Source organism: Rhamphochromis sp. 'chilingali' (genome assembly GCF_963969265.1).
Source record: "Rhamphochromis sp. 'chilingali' genome assembly, chromosome: 6".
NCBI classification, from domain to species: Eukaryota; Metazoa; Chordata; class Actinopteri; order Cichliformes; family Cichlidae; genus Rhamphochromis; species Rhamphochromis sp. 'chilingali'.
The window spans coordinates 20,712,779-20,728,743 of record NC_137933.1 but is presented as its reverse complement, the minus strand read 5'-3'; the positions used below and the strand labels follow the sequence as shown (position 1 = coordinate 20,728,743).

Sequence of the window (15,965 nt, the reverse complement as noted above, 5' to 3'; positions counted from 1 at the left end):
GAGAGACAGAGTGAGAGCAAGAGAGAGACGATGAGAGAGAGGAAGAGGGGAGGTACAAGAGAGAGTGCATGTGGCAGCCGTGGCTCAGCTGGTTAGGGGAGAGAGAAAGAGACTGGAACAGATTCATCCCAAGGCTTGTTGCCCTACATGCCTACACACACATACACACACACACACATACACACAATCTCTCTCTCTCTCTCGCTCTTTTACTTTCTGTCTCTGCCTGCCGTGTGTTCATTTGCTTATCTTCCACAGTGTTGGGAGCACTGCACTGTCTTTTCATTTTGGCAGCCAGTCACCCGCCTATGGAAGACACTTTCTGCAGCTTAAGCTCAAATTTTGGAATAATCAGATGTCAGAATTGATCCTCATGAATTTGCCTTTTTAAAATTTAACAAACTGTTTGTATAAAAAAGGTTCTGCGTTCATACACTAGTCTAATATCAACACATATTCTGCCTGCTAGTGACATATTAGCTCAGAATTGGTATTATATATTCACCGAATCATCCTCAGCTGCCACTGCTGTTCTCCCTCAACTCTCCCATCAGTGTATTTGTTACGTGATAATCAAGCAATTTGATCCCAGCACCATGTTGTAGGCAAGAGCCCATCATTCATCATCATTAAGCATCATCAACAGCTTAAGCACTCTCTATAAACAACCCTTTGTCCATCCTTATCTTCTCTTGCTCTTAGTTTTGAATCCTTTATCTTCCTCTCTGTCTCTATATCTGTTCCTCAGCTTTAGTGTAAAATAGATGGGGCCTGTAAACTGTATTGTTCAGTGTTTGGGGAACTGCTGTCATACTAGTAAATTTTTAAACCTGATATTTGTTGCTTTAAAAGATAGTTTGCTTAAGGTGGTAAGGTTAAAACATTGTGCATCCTCTGCTTTTTCTGTTAAATTGGCAGTCAACTGTGTTTAGGTAGCACAATTGAGCCTCCATTTTTCTGGGACACTTCAAACCTGGTGGCAGGCAGAATTACAGAGTAAACATGGGACATACACGGAACCTAAACATTGTTCTGTAGCCTTTGTAGCATGTCATTTTCATAACGGAAACAACTTGGTGAACCTGCAATCTCTAACTCACTCTCTAATGTCTCTAGGTTGTAGTTGTAATAGTGGGACTATAGTGTTTCCCTTGGTTAGGTTCTTGTACATGTGCACGTCCACATGCATGCTGTCCTGAATGAATGATTAAAAAAAGTTTTGACTCTTCAAATATTTGAATTCCCTAGTTCCCTTTTTGAGTTTAAACAAAGTAAAAAGGAGCCAATACATTCTGCTGCCTCTCTAGTGTGTCTCCTATGCTGCTGACAGACTCCACCAACTTGCAGCTGGCTAGTCAAGTTCTCGTTCTGCTCTGTAACCACAGCTCGCAATAGATCTCCAGTGCAGAATCAGTTCCACCATTGCCAGCTGAGTTAGTGAGTCTGATTGCAGAATGAGATCCTCTCTGAAGCAGCGAAGCAGGTGATTGCAAATGTAAAAAAATCAAAGAAAGAGATGCGTTAGAGGTAGCTGGTTTGCAGTGTTTGAAATTAAAAATAAGAGCAAGGGATTTGTTTGCTAGTAAACTGATTGCATATGGAAACGTATAAACAAAGATAAAAATAACAAATGCTTAGTGAGTCACCAGGTGTTTCTCCACCTTGGTAATCCATCAAAGTGTGAGAAGCATAATTTGTTTCCTCAGAAAGTCAATCAAGAACTAAAATATTCATTATTCTACAGGTTCTCCAAAAACATAATCCACCATTTTATTCATTGATCATCTTGTAATTGTCACATTCCTGCTGTATTATAACATTAATTATGTAAGATTCTTGGTCAAATTTAAAAAAAAGAAAGAAAAGCTTTTAAGGCTCTTGACTTAAAAACTCAAATGAAATGGATTCTTTTCATCACTGGAGTAATATGTACAGCTAAGCTCCCACACATTCTGCGTGCTGATAACCATGTATCATGCTTGGGTAGGACTGAAATTAAACAGGACTGTGCTTACTTGTTGTATTTGCCCTCTCAGATGCTTTAGCTTCATGTGCTCATGCATAGCAGTTGTACTGCTATGACAAGACATTTGCAGTGCTTACACACCAGATCATCGATGGTTATCTGCATGAATCGCTGTAACACAAGGGATAAGGACGCACTGATTATGACATTTTGGGGGGGGGGGGATTTTATCGCTGTCATTTTTTTCACCGCAGTTTATCAATATATATCGCAAGCTTCAAGGTTCATTTTTACTGCTGTTATGTGCAGAGAGGAGGTTAATTTTGGTTTAAGTATTCTTTATTTTTAGTCAGATGAAGATAAATACACTGTAGACAAAATACAATGTACAAACTTGTACATTTACTCAATTGTGGTCACCCTTTACTCCAAAGCAAAACAAAAATACATTTTTTAAAAAGATGCAAGAAGTGCAGTAGTGTCTCAGTGCTGTCTGACAGAAATGTTTATGGCCAGGTTGGTAATGAGGGCCAGTTACGTAAATCACAGAGTTAAATCTAATATTTTTGACTGTGCTTTTACAGTGAAGTTTTTGTCATAAGGTATGGTATGGAAGAAGAAAGAGTCTGAGACTGTATGGTTTTGCATTGTGTGTAATCTAAAGTATGGCGCTGCTTCACATGACTTGTGGTGTTACCTGCCTTCGACACAGTCCTGTCTGCTTCTATTTCGGACTTTAAATAGCCCAAATTTCTCCCTTTTATCTTGCTAACACCCCCAAACACTGGTGTGTATGGCTGCGGTAGTTCAAATGTTAGCATATGTGCTGCACAACACTTTGTGCTTTGTGTGTCAGCCTAACCTGACGTGGCTCATACTCTATTCCAGTCACACGATTGGTTCAGTGTGGCCTTTTCTCATTGTCATTGGCCGTTCGTGTTGTTTGTCGAAACACGGAAGGAATGAGTTCTGCCAACTTTATATTGACCAGCTGTGTTTATGGCTTTATTGCCAAAGCCCCAAATGATGCAATTTTGTTTCCCTTTGTTTTTATTTGTGTGTGTTGTTATTTCTTCCCTTTTTTGTGGGGGTCAGGAAAACAGTGAAATGATTCAATAAAATAAAATAATCAAATATATTGTAAGATAACAAAAAAAATCAATTGAAATCAATTGAAAAGTGAAAAAAAATCTTTTTTTGTACATGTGAATGTCTCATTTTTAGCAAGCAATACAAAGATTCATAGATTCAGATAATATTAATAATAGTTAAATGACCTACACCTTTTGGTTACTGCACGTTCTACATTACTGAATAGTGAGGTAAGCCTTTATTACTCATTTGCGTATTCTAATTAGATGAATTCCAAAGATAATCTTCCTTCAATATTTCTTCTTGTTGTCTTGGAGTAGTTTTGGGTGTTGTTGTCTTTCTGTAGTTGTACATCTTTGTAAAGAATGCTCTGACCCCTCCCGATCTACCATCACTTTGTGGAACGGTAATTGTGTTGCCAGTTTAGTTCTGGGAAAATTTGTGCTCAATGGTAACTCATTAATTCACTATAGATTCTGGCCCACAACATGCCTATTGTAGCAAAGTCCTCAGAAAGCTTGGGAATGCCATTGAGTGGGTTGGGCCTCTCGTTTTATGGCACCATGTGACAACTATGAGTTGTGGTTTCTGAGTTGCGTAGTTTGGGAATGTTGTGCAATGTGAAAGGCATCATGTTTATACTTCTGTGGATTACTAAATTCTGCTCTTATCTTCGTAAGCTCACAAACTCTCTGTACAGTAGTTTTTGCTGCTTGGACTAATTTTGCCACTCCTGGAGTGACACGAGTACAGCGGAAAGAGGCATTGCTGAGTCACACCTGTGTTTAATGTGTGCATACGCATGTACAGTGACTTCCAGCCGCAGTGTGAAGCAGAAACCATAATTTACATAAATGAAGAATGCCAGTGTTTTGTCAATGTTTAGTGTGTAACACGGACACGCTTTGAACTCTGCTGCTTGGCTTTGCCATAAAACAACCTGCTGTGTGTCAAATGAAATGGTTAGGCTCTCCATGAATATGTTTCATATTGATACTTATTTTAACATAATCTTAGTGTTGATTTAAACGCCAGGAAAAGGCATACCACAAGCAGTGACAGCTTGGCTAACTACTTGTATAAATGCTCAGTTTACCCTTTGCACACAGTGTTTGCATAAAGTCCCACAAGCATAATAGTTAATATAGTAAAAAACATTTAAACGTTCATATCTATTTTTTTGAGCAATTTTAAATACAAAATGAAAATGTATAAATGGTTTGCCGTTGCCCTAACATTGCACCTGACATCCTGATGCTCCCACTATAATCTTCCTTCTTTGAACAGCTTTTTATTTCCTGACAATGTGTGTCTGTTTCCCATCATACCCGATGAGCTAATCAAAATCTTAACTTTAATATAAATCAATTGTCAGTGTCAATCCACTGCTTTCCATTTGACTCTCCCATCTCAACAGCTGAGAGTTGTAACTAAGCCTTGGGCTGAGTGCCTGTCAAATGGTTGTATTTCACTCCTTTGTCAGGCACAAACCGCACAACACAGCCGGGGAAGTTTCTGGCAAGCTAGCAAGACACAAACAAGCTGAGAGATGCACAACAGTGTTACCAAGATACACAGACTAGAGAAGGATGCCCTCCGTGCTAGTACATCAACTTAGCATTACAGTTATTTGCTGATCTCAAATTTGGGGAGGAGAAAATTTGGGATAACGGTGTAATTGCTATTCACTCTGTATTTGTTTTTCTGTTTTCGAAACCAGAATGACAGTCTTTGTTTAATCGGCTTATCAAGTTGCTAGTAGCACATTATAGACTGAGGGGATGTGGCTGCGCAGCCATACATGGTACATAAAGATGGACTGTGATCCCACCCACTGGTTTTTAAAGTCCTGTTTTGGAGCTGAGTTGAGCCTTTGCATGGTTGTCATCTTGGTGTTTTAAACCTGGATTTGACAAGTGAGGGGTGACTCTGACAGTGAAATTGCACATTCATTGACTAATTTAAATCACGTTCATGTCATCAGCCTGAAAAAAATCATTTTCTGAAACTTCATGTAACCATAACTTAAACGTACATCTGTTATACTGTCTATGCAACCAGGTCTGCACACATTTGCACAGAAAAGTTGTTTCTCTGGGTGGGGGAGGGTGCGCTTTTTTTGTGTCGCAATTGAAAAAAAAAAAGATGTGACACTCAGAGCAAGCTGCCAAACATTAAGTATATTCAAGATATTTCCCATGCTTACTTTGATGCCCAAAATGTAACTGAGATTCTTGTTTAAATTTGTATATATACATATTATAGGTCAATTCTCTTGTTGAACTTGCGGTTTCTTTTCATTGGTTATTAATTAAATTATTAAGAGTAATTTAGATTTTATTACCCCTGAAGTACTGAATTTATCACACCTCTGAGCTAACATGTATCACAGTAAATGGCAGCACATGTCTTCAGGTGAATAGACGATCACTTATATTGAAAGCCACTGTGGGTTATTGTCATTTTTCACCGAAATCTGAATCTGATGTATTTTGTTTCCCTCATATTAAGTCACCTCAGTCCCGTTCACATTACACTCACATTTTCACTTGTGCTGATCTGTGCCAGAGTTTTCATTTTGTGCTCACTGAGTGTTAAAAGGAAAAGGAAAAAGGAGCGAGAATGAAGCAGAGAGGGCGGTTATGGCAGAAAGCTGCAGAGCCTAATGTGAGGGAAACCATTTGGAATGAGAAATGAGCTGAGTGAGAGCCTCGTCTCCTTATCTGTGCATTCCTGTAATGTGTGCATGTGTGGGAAGGGAGGGGTAGGGTGGGAAAACTGATTGTTGTGTGTTCGGTTATTGGCTGAATTCAGAGTTTCAAGTGCTGGATCTGGTTATCATTCCAGTGCTTTGGCTGACAGTTTGTTTCCACCGACACAAAAATAAAGCACAGTAGTGGATGTTTGTGTTCTCTGGATACAGTTCACAGTGGCAAAACAAAGGTTTCACCTCCTGTATGTGTCCTTATGGCACTGAGGATACCATGCTTTATCTCCACTGAAAATATAGATACCTGCATATAGTTTAATGTGATAAACCAAAGACTTCTGATAAACTCACTGTTAAAAAGAAAGAGGTTGACTCGTGAAGCGATTTCCTCTCAAGATGTCAAAGAAATTTGAACCCTTTCTCATGTATAGTTTGACGTTTAGTAGAATAGTTGAATACAGCCTCTAAAGCATGTTCATGCATTGGATTTATGTTCATTGGTACATTCCACACCCATCTGCACACAGAAAAAGAGAACAAAAGAAACTAAAACTGCTCGTTTAAGCAAAACATTGCCCACTCCTTGGATAAAAATCACCAAAGTATAAACTGCTGTCAATGAGGCTGTTTGAAAATTTTAAATATCTAAGAAACTCGCAGCCTAAACTAAACTTAAAATGGAAAGTCAGAATCACAGCAGAAGTTACTGTTGTCCTCTATGACCTCAGCACTTCCTGTCTCCCTAGGCAGAGAACAATTAGTGTGGTTGGGCTGAGATGACTTTGCTGCTGGATAAGCTGCACATGAGATGTTAGCCTAGCCTAGCCTAGCCTAGCTGTGTGTTTGGGTCAGTGGATAGCAGTGAACAGCCCACTGCACACCAGCTCTGTGGAGCTGCAGTGTGGTCAGTGACAATAAGAGGAGCCTGCACCTGACACAGAGCCTCTAATGAAGCAACAACATCACTGCATTCATTGCATTGAGATCTAGATACAAATATAAGCTGCAAATGGACATTATGCTTAAAAAAGATCAATGCAGTCACCAGTATAATCTGGTTAAACGCTAAGAGCTTCTGTATAAATGATCTAGATGAGCAATTTCTTTACAGAGGCTGTAACGCAATTAACTGACAAGATATTCTCTCAAAATCGAATTCAGAATCAGATTTAGTTCAAGCTTTGACTGGTCGTTTCCTAGTTGGCCGACATCCTCAGGGTTAAGACACGGTTGTTTGCATGTATGTTCTGCTTCTTTCATTTGAGTCTTAGCAGTTCTGCAGTTTACTGTAAGAGCCATTCTTGCTGACAAGAGGTGTTATCCATCCATCCATCCATCCATCCATCCATCCATCCATCCTGTTCTGTCTGCTCTCATGAGACGGCAGCGGTAGACTTCATAGAGAAGCGTGGCTCAGATTAACGTTTTAATCCAAAAGCCTGGATTATAGGTTTTGTATTTTATTCCTACCCTCACCATTCTAGCACTGAGTCTGTCAGATCATTTTAGTCAGAGGTGTGTGCGTGTGTGTGCGTGAATGGTTTTATTTTTTGTGACTGTGTATCTTGAGTGTTGCTTTAAGGAGAGTCCTGATGGGGAGTTTTTCCCCTCTCTCTCCAAGGAGCTGTGTGACAGAGTAGAGCTGCTATTTGAAACTAATTATCTCAAGCATATTTGAACATGTCAGCACAACCGTACATCATTGCTGACTGAGGCTCTGCATCATTGTCATCGCCGTCATTGTCATCTGCCTATTGGCTACAAGCGCTCGTCCGCGCGCCCTCTCTCCTCCCATCATAGTAACGACCTGCCTTTAAATTTGCTGCTGCTGAATTCATCTGTTTACCGCTGAAGGTGACGGGAGTCATTTTCTTGCGGTTGTTGTTAAATGTGTTCTTCGTGGAGCTGCACAGTAGACATTAATCTGAAAGACAGGATGTAAAAGCATACCACTAAGGCTTACACATCGCATTTGTTTGCTGTTGAGTGCATGCCCTCCGGAAAGAGCGTGTGTGTCTCTAATTAAGTGTTGTTTGAGTGTACTGCTGCCTCACTCTTTCCTTTGGGTCTATTAAGACGGGAGATATGGTTTCCATGGATATAAATGCCCCAGTAAAGGACTGAGTTTTTTTTTAGTAAAGGGTAGTGATACTGTCAGAGTCACCAGTCTATTCATCTTAATATCATTCTCTATTGTACCTGATGCATTGATGAATTGGTTGAACATTGGTATCAGCCTATGATCAAATAAAGATGACAGATGGTAATTGCTAGCAGCTGATTTTTATCTGTTGTGTTGTATATTTAAAAAGAGACGTTAGGTGTTTTTAAAAAAAGGAATATTTATTGGCTTCCCTAGTCGAGAAAGAAAATTGAATGAGAACAAAATGAAACGTAGAAATGCTGCTGTTAGCCAACTTTGTACTTTCAACAGCAGTATCAGCTAAGAAGATCGCATCAGTGCATCCCATCTACTCCTCTTCAATCTACATATGCTTACATGAGTAACTTTTTCTTTCTGCAGTACAATTGAGCAGGTTGGCAACAGGGTCAGCTAGTAACAGCAATGTGACCCTGGTATATTTGACTAAGATCACATTGAGATAAATAGCCTCCTGGTCATCATGCGGTGGCCACTCCCCCTCTAACGTTCCCTCCCTGTGAGCTGTGAGGTTTCATGTTATGAGATAACGCTATGCACAGAATAGTTTTTAATAGTTTGCACAGAGATTTCTCTGGAAGCTGGAGCTATTTCCTGCAAACAGGAAATGGAGTGTTTTCCTGTGGGTGCTGTGGCTGTGCTTGCCTACATCCTGCCTCAGGCTATCAGAGAGGAGCAGGCACAGTGACCTAAACCTTTGCAGGAATTTGCTTCACACTTGTCGGCATCTCGACACTGGCTTTCGCTTGCCTGCAGTTCAGTATTTCTCTCTGTGCCGCTGAATAACTTAATGTGAATAATGAGTGGCTCTCACTCTGTGGCAGAAAGGTCAGTGCTGACCAAATCTTTCATCTTTTCTTCTTTACTCATCCCACATTTTCACCCCGTGGGTTGCTGTCAAAAACGGCACCTTGGACTTTGATACGCCTTCTTTATAAAGCATTCCTGTGCTTCAAATGAAGGGAGGTGGTGAGTAATGGGTTGCTGGAGAACAGTTTCATTGGTAAAAACTGATAAAGAGCTTGTGTTGTTCTCCTTGAAAACCTCCCCTTAGCCCATGGCATTACTCATAAGATGACCTCATGGTCACCTTCTGCTTTGTCAGGATCCTTTCATGCTAATAACTGGATTAAGTGAGTAAAGGTGATAGATAATTAAGCCTGTGTTGTATATGTTGTTGTTTTTTCTTACTATTTTGTAGTCAGTGCCACCACCTGGGGGTATGAGACCAAGTTTTTGCATTAGTGGATGTTTCCAGATGAATGCTTGAATTTGTTTGCACAGAATAGATGGGTGTGTAGTACACATATTTTTAATGCGCTGACATTGTGCACACAGTTTGTGTAGATTATCTGTAAACGTGCACACATTTGAAGACTACAGGAACTGAAATGCACATGATGAAAACTTCCACGCATGCTCTGGACACTATTTATCATTTCTCTCTGCAGCAGGTTATTATTGTCCTTTTCATCATTCATTTCATTCCAGTCAGTTCATCAGTATGACCCAAAGAACCGGATTAGTCTGTGTCTTTGAAGAGCCTGAGTGAGCTGTTATCATCTGTACTGGACTGCGTGTTGTGGTGAGCCAGGCAGGGCCAAGTAAGTCTGGCTGTAGCTTGAACAAAGAGGCCCTGTAGTGTTAGATCATGGCTGGTGGGTGTGTGTTTGTCCGTGTGTACGGACAAGTACACATGTGTGTAGTTTGATGGCTGCTCTTTGTTTCTCAGCCCTAGGCCTCACTGGCCAGGGCTCAAGCCTGACTAATATGGCTGTATAAATACACTAGGCTGCCGTCAGTTTGTGCAACATCAAGCGCGCCATTGTTTCACACAGCTCTGCGACTTCAGAGATAATCCTCATCGTTTGTTCCCGTGTGTATTTTTAATATTGTTTTGCTCCAGAAAACGAGACACACTTGTGTTCATATTTGTTTTGGCCCCACGTGTTCGCTGATCTTTTTTGCATGATCGAGAACATTACTGTAATAAAACATGAGCTCACCGAATTACCTTTTGACACTGAGCTTGGGTTTGATAAAATCTTTTCCACACAGAAAATTCCCGTCTGTGTTTATTTGTTCTACACAAAATGAGAGCACACTTGCCTCCTGTATCCAAAGACCAATTAATTAGCACTTTTGAGCCTGTGTTTGTTATTCTTTTGATGTCTCTTAATAGATCCTTTGTTTTAAATATGCTAGTTATTTTCCTCATGGAGTGCTTTCATTTACCCATATCCCAGTTTTCCTTAAGCTTCACTGCTGCCTGCTTTCCATCCTACTTATATCTCAGACTCAATCAGCAAGGCTGTTAATCGGGACTTCATATTACAGTGTTTAATTACCGCAGTAATCTCATCTGAGAGGCCTAGCTGTAGTTCCAATAGGGTAAAAGTTAGAAGTAGACTAAGAGGATGACACAGTCTCTCTTCTTGACCATCTTTAATGTAAACTTTGTGTTTATAATAAACACAGTATTTCTTATGTGGCATATGTCACTAGGGAACCTCCTTTTAGTCTTAGAAACATCAGTAAAGACAGTGTTGTTACGCTTAAATCCAAATTAAGTAGTACGGTCAATTAATTTTAAAAAACATTTTCAGGCGTTATGATGTGATTGGAGGTTCAGCTGACATCTTACACATGTGCAGTTCAATCGAAAAGCACGCTTTCTCTCATACCGCCTCCACTCAATAAGTTAATTAAATCCAGGCCATTATCTGTAAGTTTCCCATTTTTCTTATGAGTCTTGTAATTAACCTATTGCCCCTCATGGCTCATACACTCAGTACTAACTGTACGCCCTCCCTAGCACGGCTTGACATCATCGTGTGAGCGCTGTAGGTTTGGACGTGTGGGATGCTTCAATGTTCAAAGCACTTAGTTTTGATGGAGCAAAATGAGTTTCATCCCATTTCTTTTTGTTTTCTGAACACATTCAGCTCAGTGTTGTGCGCATGTGCGTGAGTGTGTGTGTGCGAGTGTGTGTGTGTGTGTGTGTGTGTGTGTGCGTGAGGAACAAACGGGAACTCTTCTCTCAGCAATCACATGCCTATGGTTTAATGTACAATATTATGACTGTCAATGCTAGGGCTGAACGATTATGGAAAATAATCTAATTGCGATTTTTTTGCCCCAATATTGCGATTGCGATGCGATTATTTTTTTAAGGTCTTTGTCTTCTGTATTATTAAACAAAGACAAGCAATACATCATATAGTATGGCCAATACTATATTACATTAATTTTAAACTGTTCTTTCCTGGAAGACAGACCTCTGTTATGATGACATGAGGTGATGCATGAATTGATGACTGACATTTTTATTTAACTTCTTCAATCACAACAGTATATTTGAACATACACAATAGTTTATTTTTAGCTTACAAACATCTGAGCATAAAGTGCTGACAAGGAACCCTGGTGTAAACATTAAAATGAAAGTCAGTACAATGTGCAGATTGCAGAAATATACATAAACAAAATCAGTGGCTTTACCACACTCAGTTTTTCGACATCTGTGAACTACTAGACAGTCATTCAATTAAAAAATAATATTAAATAAATAAAACTAATAAATAAAAAATACACACATCTTACTGATCTCTGCAGTCAGTAACATTACACATAAAGTGCAAACATAATAGCAATTGTATAAACACACACACAAACACGCCTTTAAAGTTTAAAGGCGTGAAATTGGACGGTCTAGCCTTCTGAATCAGAAGGCTAGTTCTGATTAGCGTCACCGCTGTCTCGGTGGAGTTTAATAAACTCGGCCGTCTGCTTCTTGCTATCTAAAATATAACCAGACACTGGTGTAAATTCTCGACTGTCTCATACTTCTGTTTAATAAGTTTTCTGTTTGACGTTTAGTCAGCTGTGTGAAAACCAAGGAGGAACCCACCCGGGGGATTAATAAAGTTTTATTTTATCTAATCTAATAACTTTAATCTCAGCCAAACCGATTTACTCACGAACAAACAAAACACTGAAAAAAGCCCAACAATAACATTTTTAGGTTGTCTAAGTGACTTATATATTACGTTTAACCCGAGCAGCGAAACTCCGCGGTGATCTGAAAATGATGTGCCGGGAGTTGTGCCGTTCTCGGCCGCATCAGTAACCCTCGAGCTCCCGGCTAGCTGTCGAGCTGGTGGGTAGCAGACGCCTCTGAAAACGTCGAAGCACTTTTGCAAATATGGGATATCTTGATAAACCGAGCAGATATTTGATGTTTACACAGCTACTTTCTCGCCTGAAAATATGTTAAAAGTTTATTTTGTGACCCAGAAAGATTAGTATGAGTAATTTTAAAACTTAGTAGCGGCCGCCATTGCTGGAAACTGGAGTTTGGCTGGGCCGCGCTATGAATTCTGGGATATGGTAGTAATTTGGACAGCCTTCGGCGCGTCGCTGTGACGTAATCGGTCTACAAATGCGGCCTCAGGAGGATGCAGCCCATGAATTTGGACATGTCCAGAGTATAATCGCAGCCTTTGCGGTTAGAAAATTGCACTTGATCATGTCGCGATATTATCGCAAATGCGATATATCGTTCAGCCCTAGTCAATGCCATATATTGAATCTATATGCAGCCAGCAGTCACACCCTCCTGCTGCTCCTCTCTCTCCCTGCCTATCAGTGCAACCCACAGTTAAAAAAACAAGGCTGCCTGACCGCCTGGTCATATGACCCCAGCACATTGTTGTTTTTTTATAGTGTAGCCCCACTCTGCCTGTCTGCCTGGACGGTTGGCTGAATGAATGGATGAACGGATGGACGGATATGTCACAAAAAACTTTACAGGAATGGATGTGTTTAGGAATGTCATTGGGGGTGCTTTAGTTAAATGGGTCAGGTCCCCACACACTATAGAAGTGTTTCTGTGGGAATCATACTGGCTGACAGGAGGGGAAGGAGGGATTTTGGGGGGTGGTAATAGGGGGATGCCCAAGCCCTCCGCTCCAATTATGGACATAAATAACATACACACAGAGCTTCAATGGAAATTGGGATCAAGGGGTTAACTGTATTCTAAAGATTCAAGCCAAGTAATTCATTGGCATCGAGTTCAGAGGAGTAAATGGAAATGACTGACCACAAACCCAGTAATAGCAGCAGAGGCTAGTGATTACAGAAACACCCTGCTATTATTTTAAGTACTTAAACATGCAATTTTTACACATTTAGTTGGAGTTGTTTATCAGTAAGATTAATCAGCAAATATTCTGCACGCGTAAAAATGTTCAGGCTTGCTAGAAGCCTGAGCCCAAATATAACTTTTGGTTATTTGAAAGGCTCTTCTGGTCTCCTCCTTTTACCAGGTTGATTCTTTTCATTTGATTTCAGCAAATGAAGGTATCTAGGATCTTGCATCCATCTTCTGGTTTCTTCGTGTTTAGCTACACTATTATGTGAGACATGTCAGCAAACACCAGACACTGACTGTTGGTCACATGCAGTTGGCACCTCCTGTAAGCTGTATATTTAGGATAAGGGACGGTGATGACAGTAATGACCATGATGATGTCGAAGATGATGGGTGAGATGGTTTGAGGATTAGGTGATAATGAAGGGGTGCTGCAGTGGGATTATCACGATGACAGGGTGGACAGATGACATGGTGTGTTGTTTTTTTTTTTGGTTTTGTTTTTTTAAGGAAGATTAAAGGTGTAGTAAATAAGCACCCTTCAACATGCAGTGGTGTGGGTTGAGTGGTTTTTTTTGCTGTTTACTTTCACAGTGGACTGTACTGAGCACTCTGCCACAGACAGCTGTACCATCACTCCCTGCAGGCAGGCAGACATGACAGCAGTGTTGCTTCATCAGCTGGAGGAAGGCTGTAATTTAAAACTAGATCCATAGCATTGTGGGAGTTTAAATAAACAGTGATGTTTGATAAACAAACTGAAGACTATCTGTTTGACCCAATAATAGCAGGAATGTTGCAAGCTAATATTTTATTAGTTCAAAGGCATTATTTATCCCATTATTCGTGTGGATATTTCATATGAAACATTGTAAAAGTAAAAGAAAAGCCTGTATTTAAAGGGGGAAAAGAGGGGGAAAATGATGATATAACTTTCTAAGTAAAGGCAGAATGTGCCTGCCTGGAATCAGTTTAATCCAACACAGCAGCACAAATGAGCAGCTAAATATCTTGGTTGTTTTGGCTCTCCGAGTTAACCCAGCCAGGAATAATATAGGAATGCTCACTCAATCTTTGAGGCCTCAGTTAGTCTCTGCCAGCGCTTTACTCATGCTACTGTCATTCATAATCTTTTCACATGCAGACTTTTGGTACTCCAGGACGTAGTCATGCAAATAAGCAAGAGAGGTTACCTTGCTGGTAACCAAACAACCACGCCGTCTACTGAAAGGGAACAGAATATGGAAATGTTATTTGTAGCTGCAGTTTAGCCCTGTATAGTTGTATATTTAAAATCCATTAGATGTTGTCATTAGTTTATCTGAGTGAGATAATGTCAGAAATCTAAAGGAAGCCACATAGATGATGATGTGCATACTTAAGACTGATCACTTTTTTGTGTGTTGAACTGAAGTAATAAAAGGTCTTTTTGTTTGGCATTGTGCGTGTTTGCTGATCAGTCAAAGGGCTTTTACACTATAGGCCATATTCACCCATTTGCACACATTTTCATGCAGTTTTTATCTGTTTTGCACAAACTCGTGCATTGATGGATGCGTCAGGGTCAGTTTGAGGTTTCCTCCCCCCCCCCAAAAGATGCTTTCACAGTAGCTAGCGATTTATAGAAATATGTTTGTTTTTTTTAATTTATCAATTTGCATTTGAGTGTACACATGTAACTCACTAAAAAACTGCAGGACTGATCCTTTCTCTCTCATCTCTTGCTTTGCAGAGTGCGGCGATGGAGGAAACCGTCATATGGGAACAGCACACAGTTACCCTTCACAGGGTAAGTGTTTACAGTTCTTTAATCCACTCTTCCCTTTCTCCTCTTTTGTCATTCTCCCTCTCTGCCTGTCTCTGACACCCAGATCCTGTAGTATGTCTTCTGTGTTTTTCACTTTTCCCTCCCTGCTGCTTTCTGTCCTCTGCCTGTCCATGTCTGTTTCTCTCTGCTGAGTCGCCCAGCTGTAGCTGCAGGATGTGCGGTAGTGAAACAATAGTCAAGGAATCCAGATGGCAGGAAACAAAGCAAAGGAAGACAAAAATCAGCATCCACTTCCTTGCTACTTCATTTCACTTCCTTCCTGCTGGCGATATGCTCTTCTCTTTAACACAGCACTAGAGAGCCTTTTTGTATGTGCTTTTTGTCCTGTAATTATGCTCAATTGCACCACCTAACCTCTGCAGCTATTGTCAGATTGATGAATCACTGACTCGCCACTCTGGTGCAATTCACATCGTCAGGCTAACTGTCAAGCTATCAAAGAGATAGAAGAGTGTACTCTCTGTAGGCTTAATGTCTGAATGTACTTTGCTTTGAGACCTGAAACTCTTGTTAGTTGATACTGTTGTGTCGTGAGATTGTCTTGAGCACCTGTCTAGACTGCCCTGCTTGCTGTAATCTAATTAGTGGTGGCTTTATTGAGACTGAAGGAGTGGCCCAGTGCAATCTGTGGTTCTCAGCTTTGCAGTTCTCCTGTATTGTTGTGGTTGTAAGATTAGCTGTTTGCATCACATATCAAGATCTGTTGATGTGAAGGCAGGAACAGAGCTCTATGCTTTTTGCAGATAATTGTCTGAAGATCGGCTGTTAGCAGATCAGAACAATACTAACCCAGCTTTTCTCCTTTGCCAGTTTGATCAACATCGCACAAGCTTACCTAAGTTGTCAGATGTTTACAGCATTACAGTTACAATGCATTTACCATTTGTCTTATTAGTCAGCTGTGGTTTATATTTGTCTTTGTATAGGCCCCAGGATTTGGGTTTGGCATTGCAATCTCGGGTGGGCGAGACAACCCTCATTTCCAGAGTGGTGAAACATCTATTGTAATATCGGATGTGCTGAAAGGAGGTCCTGCAGAGGGTCTGCTACAGT

General features: G+C 40.4%; 1 protein-coding gene across 8 annotated transcripts in view; it reads left to right on the top strand.

Annotated features, from left to right (window-relative positions):
* The window catches only part of tjp1a (tight junction protein 1a), a 103,848-nt gene that overhangs the window by 61,531 nt on the left and 26,352 nt on the right, over window positions 1-15,965 (top strand). For all 8 annotated transcript variants that reach the window (XM_080885412.1, XM_080885409.1, XM_080885408.1 and 5 more), the window contains 2 exons: window positions 14,817-14,873; window positions 15,839-15,963. In XM_080885412.1, the coding sequence (XP_080741538.1) occupies window positions 14,817-14,873; window positions 15,839-15,963 (182 nt within the window). The remainder of the gene's footprint in view (window positions 1-14,816; window positions 14,874-15,838; window positions 15,964-15,965) is intronic.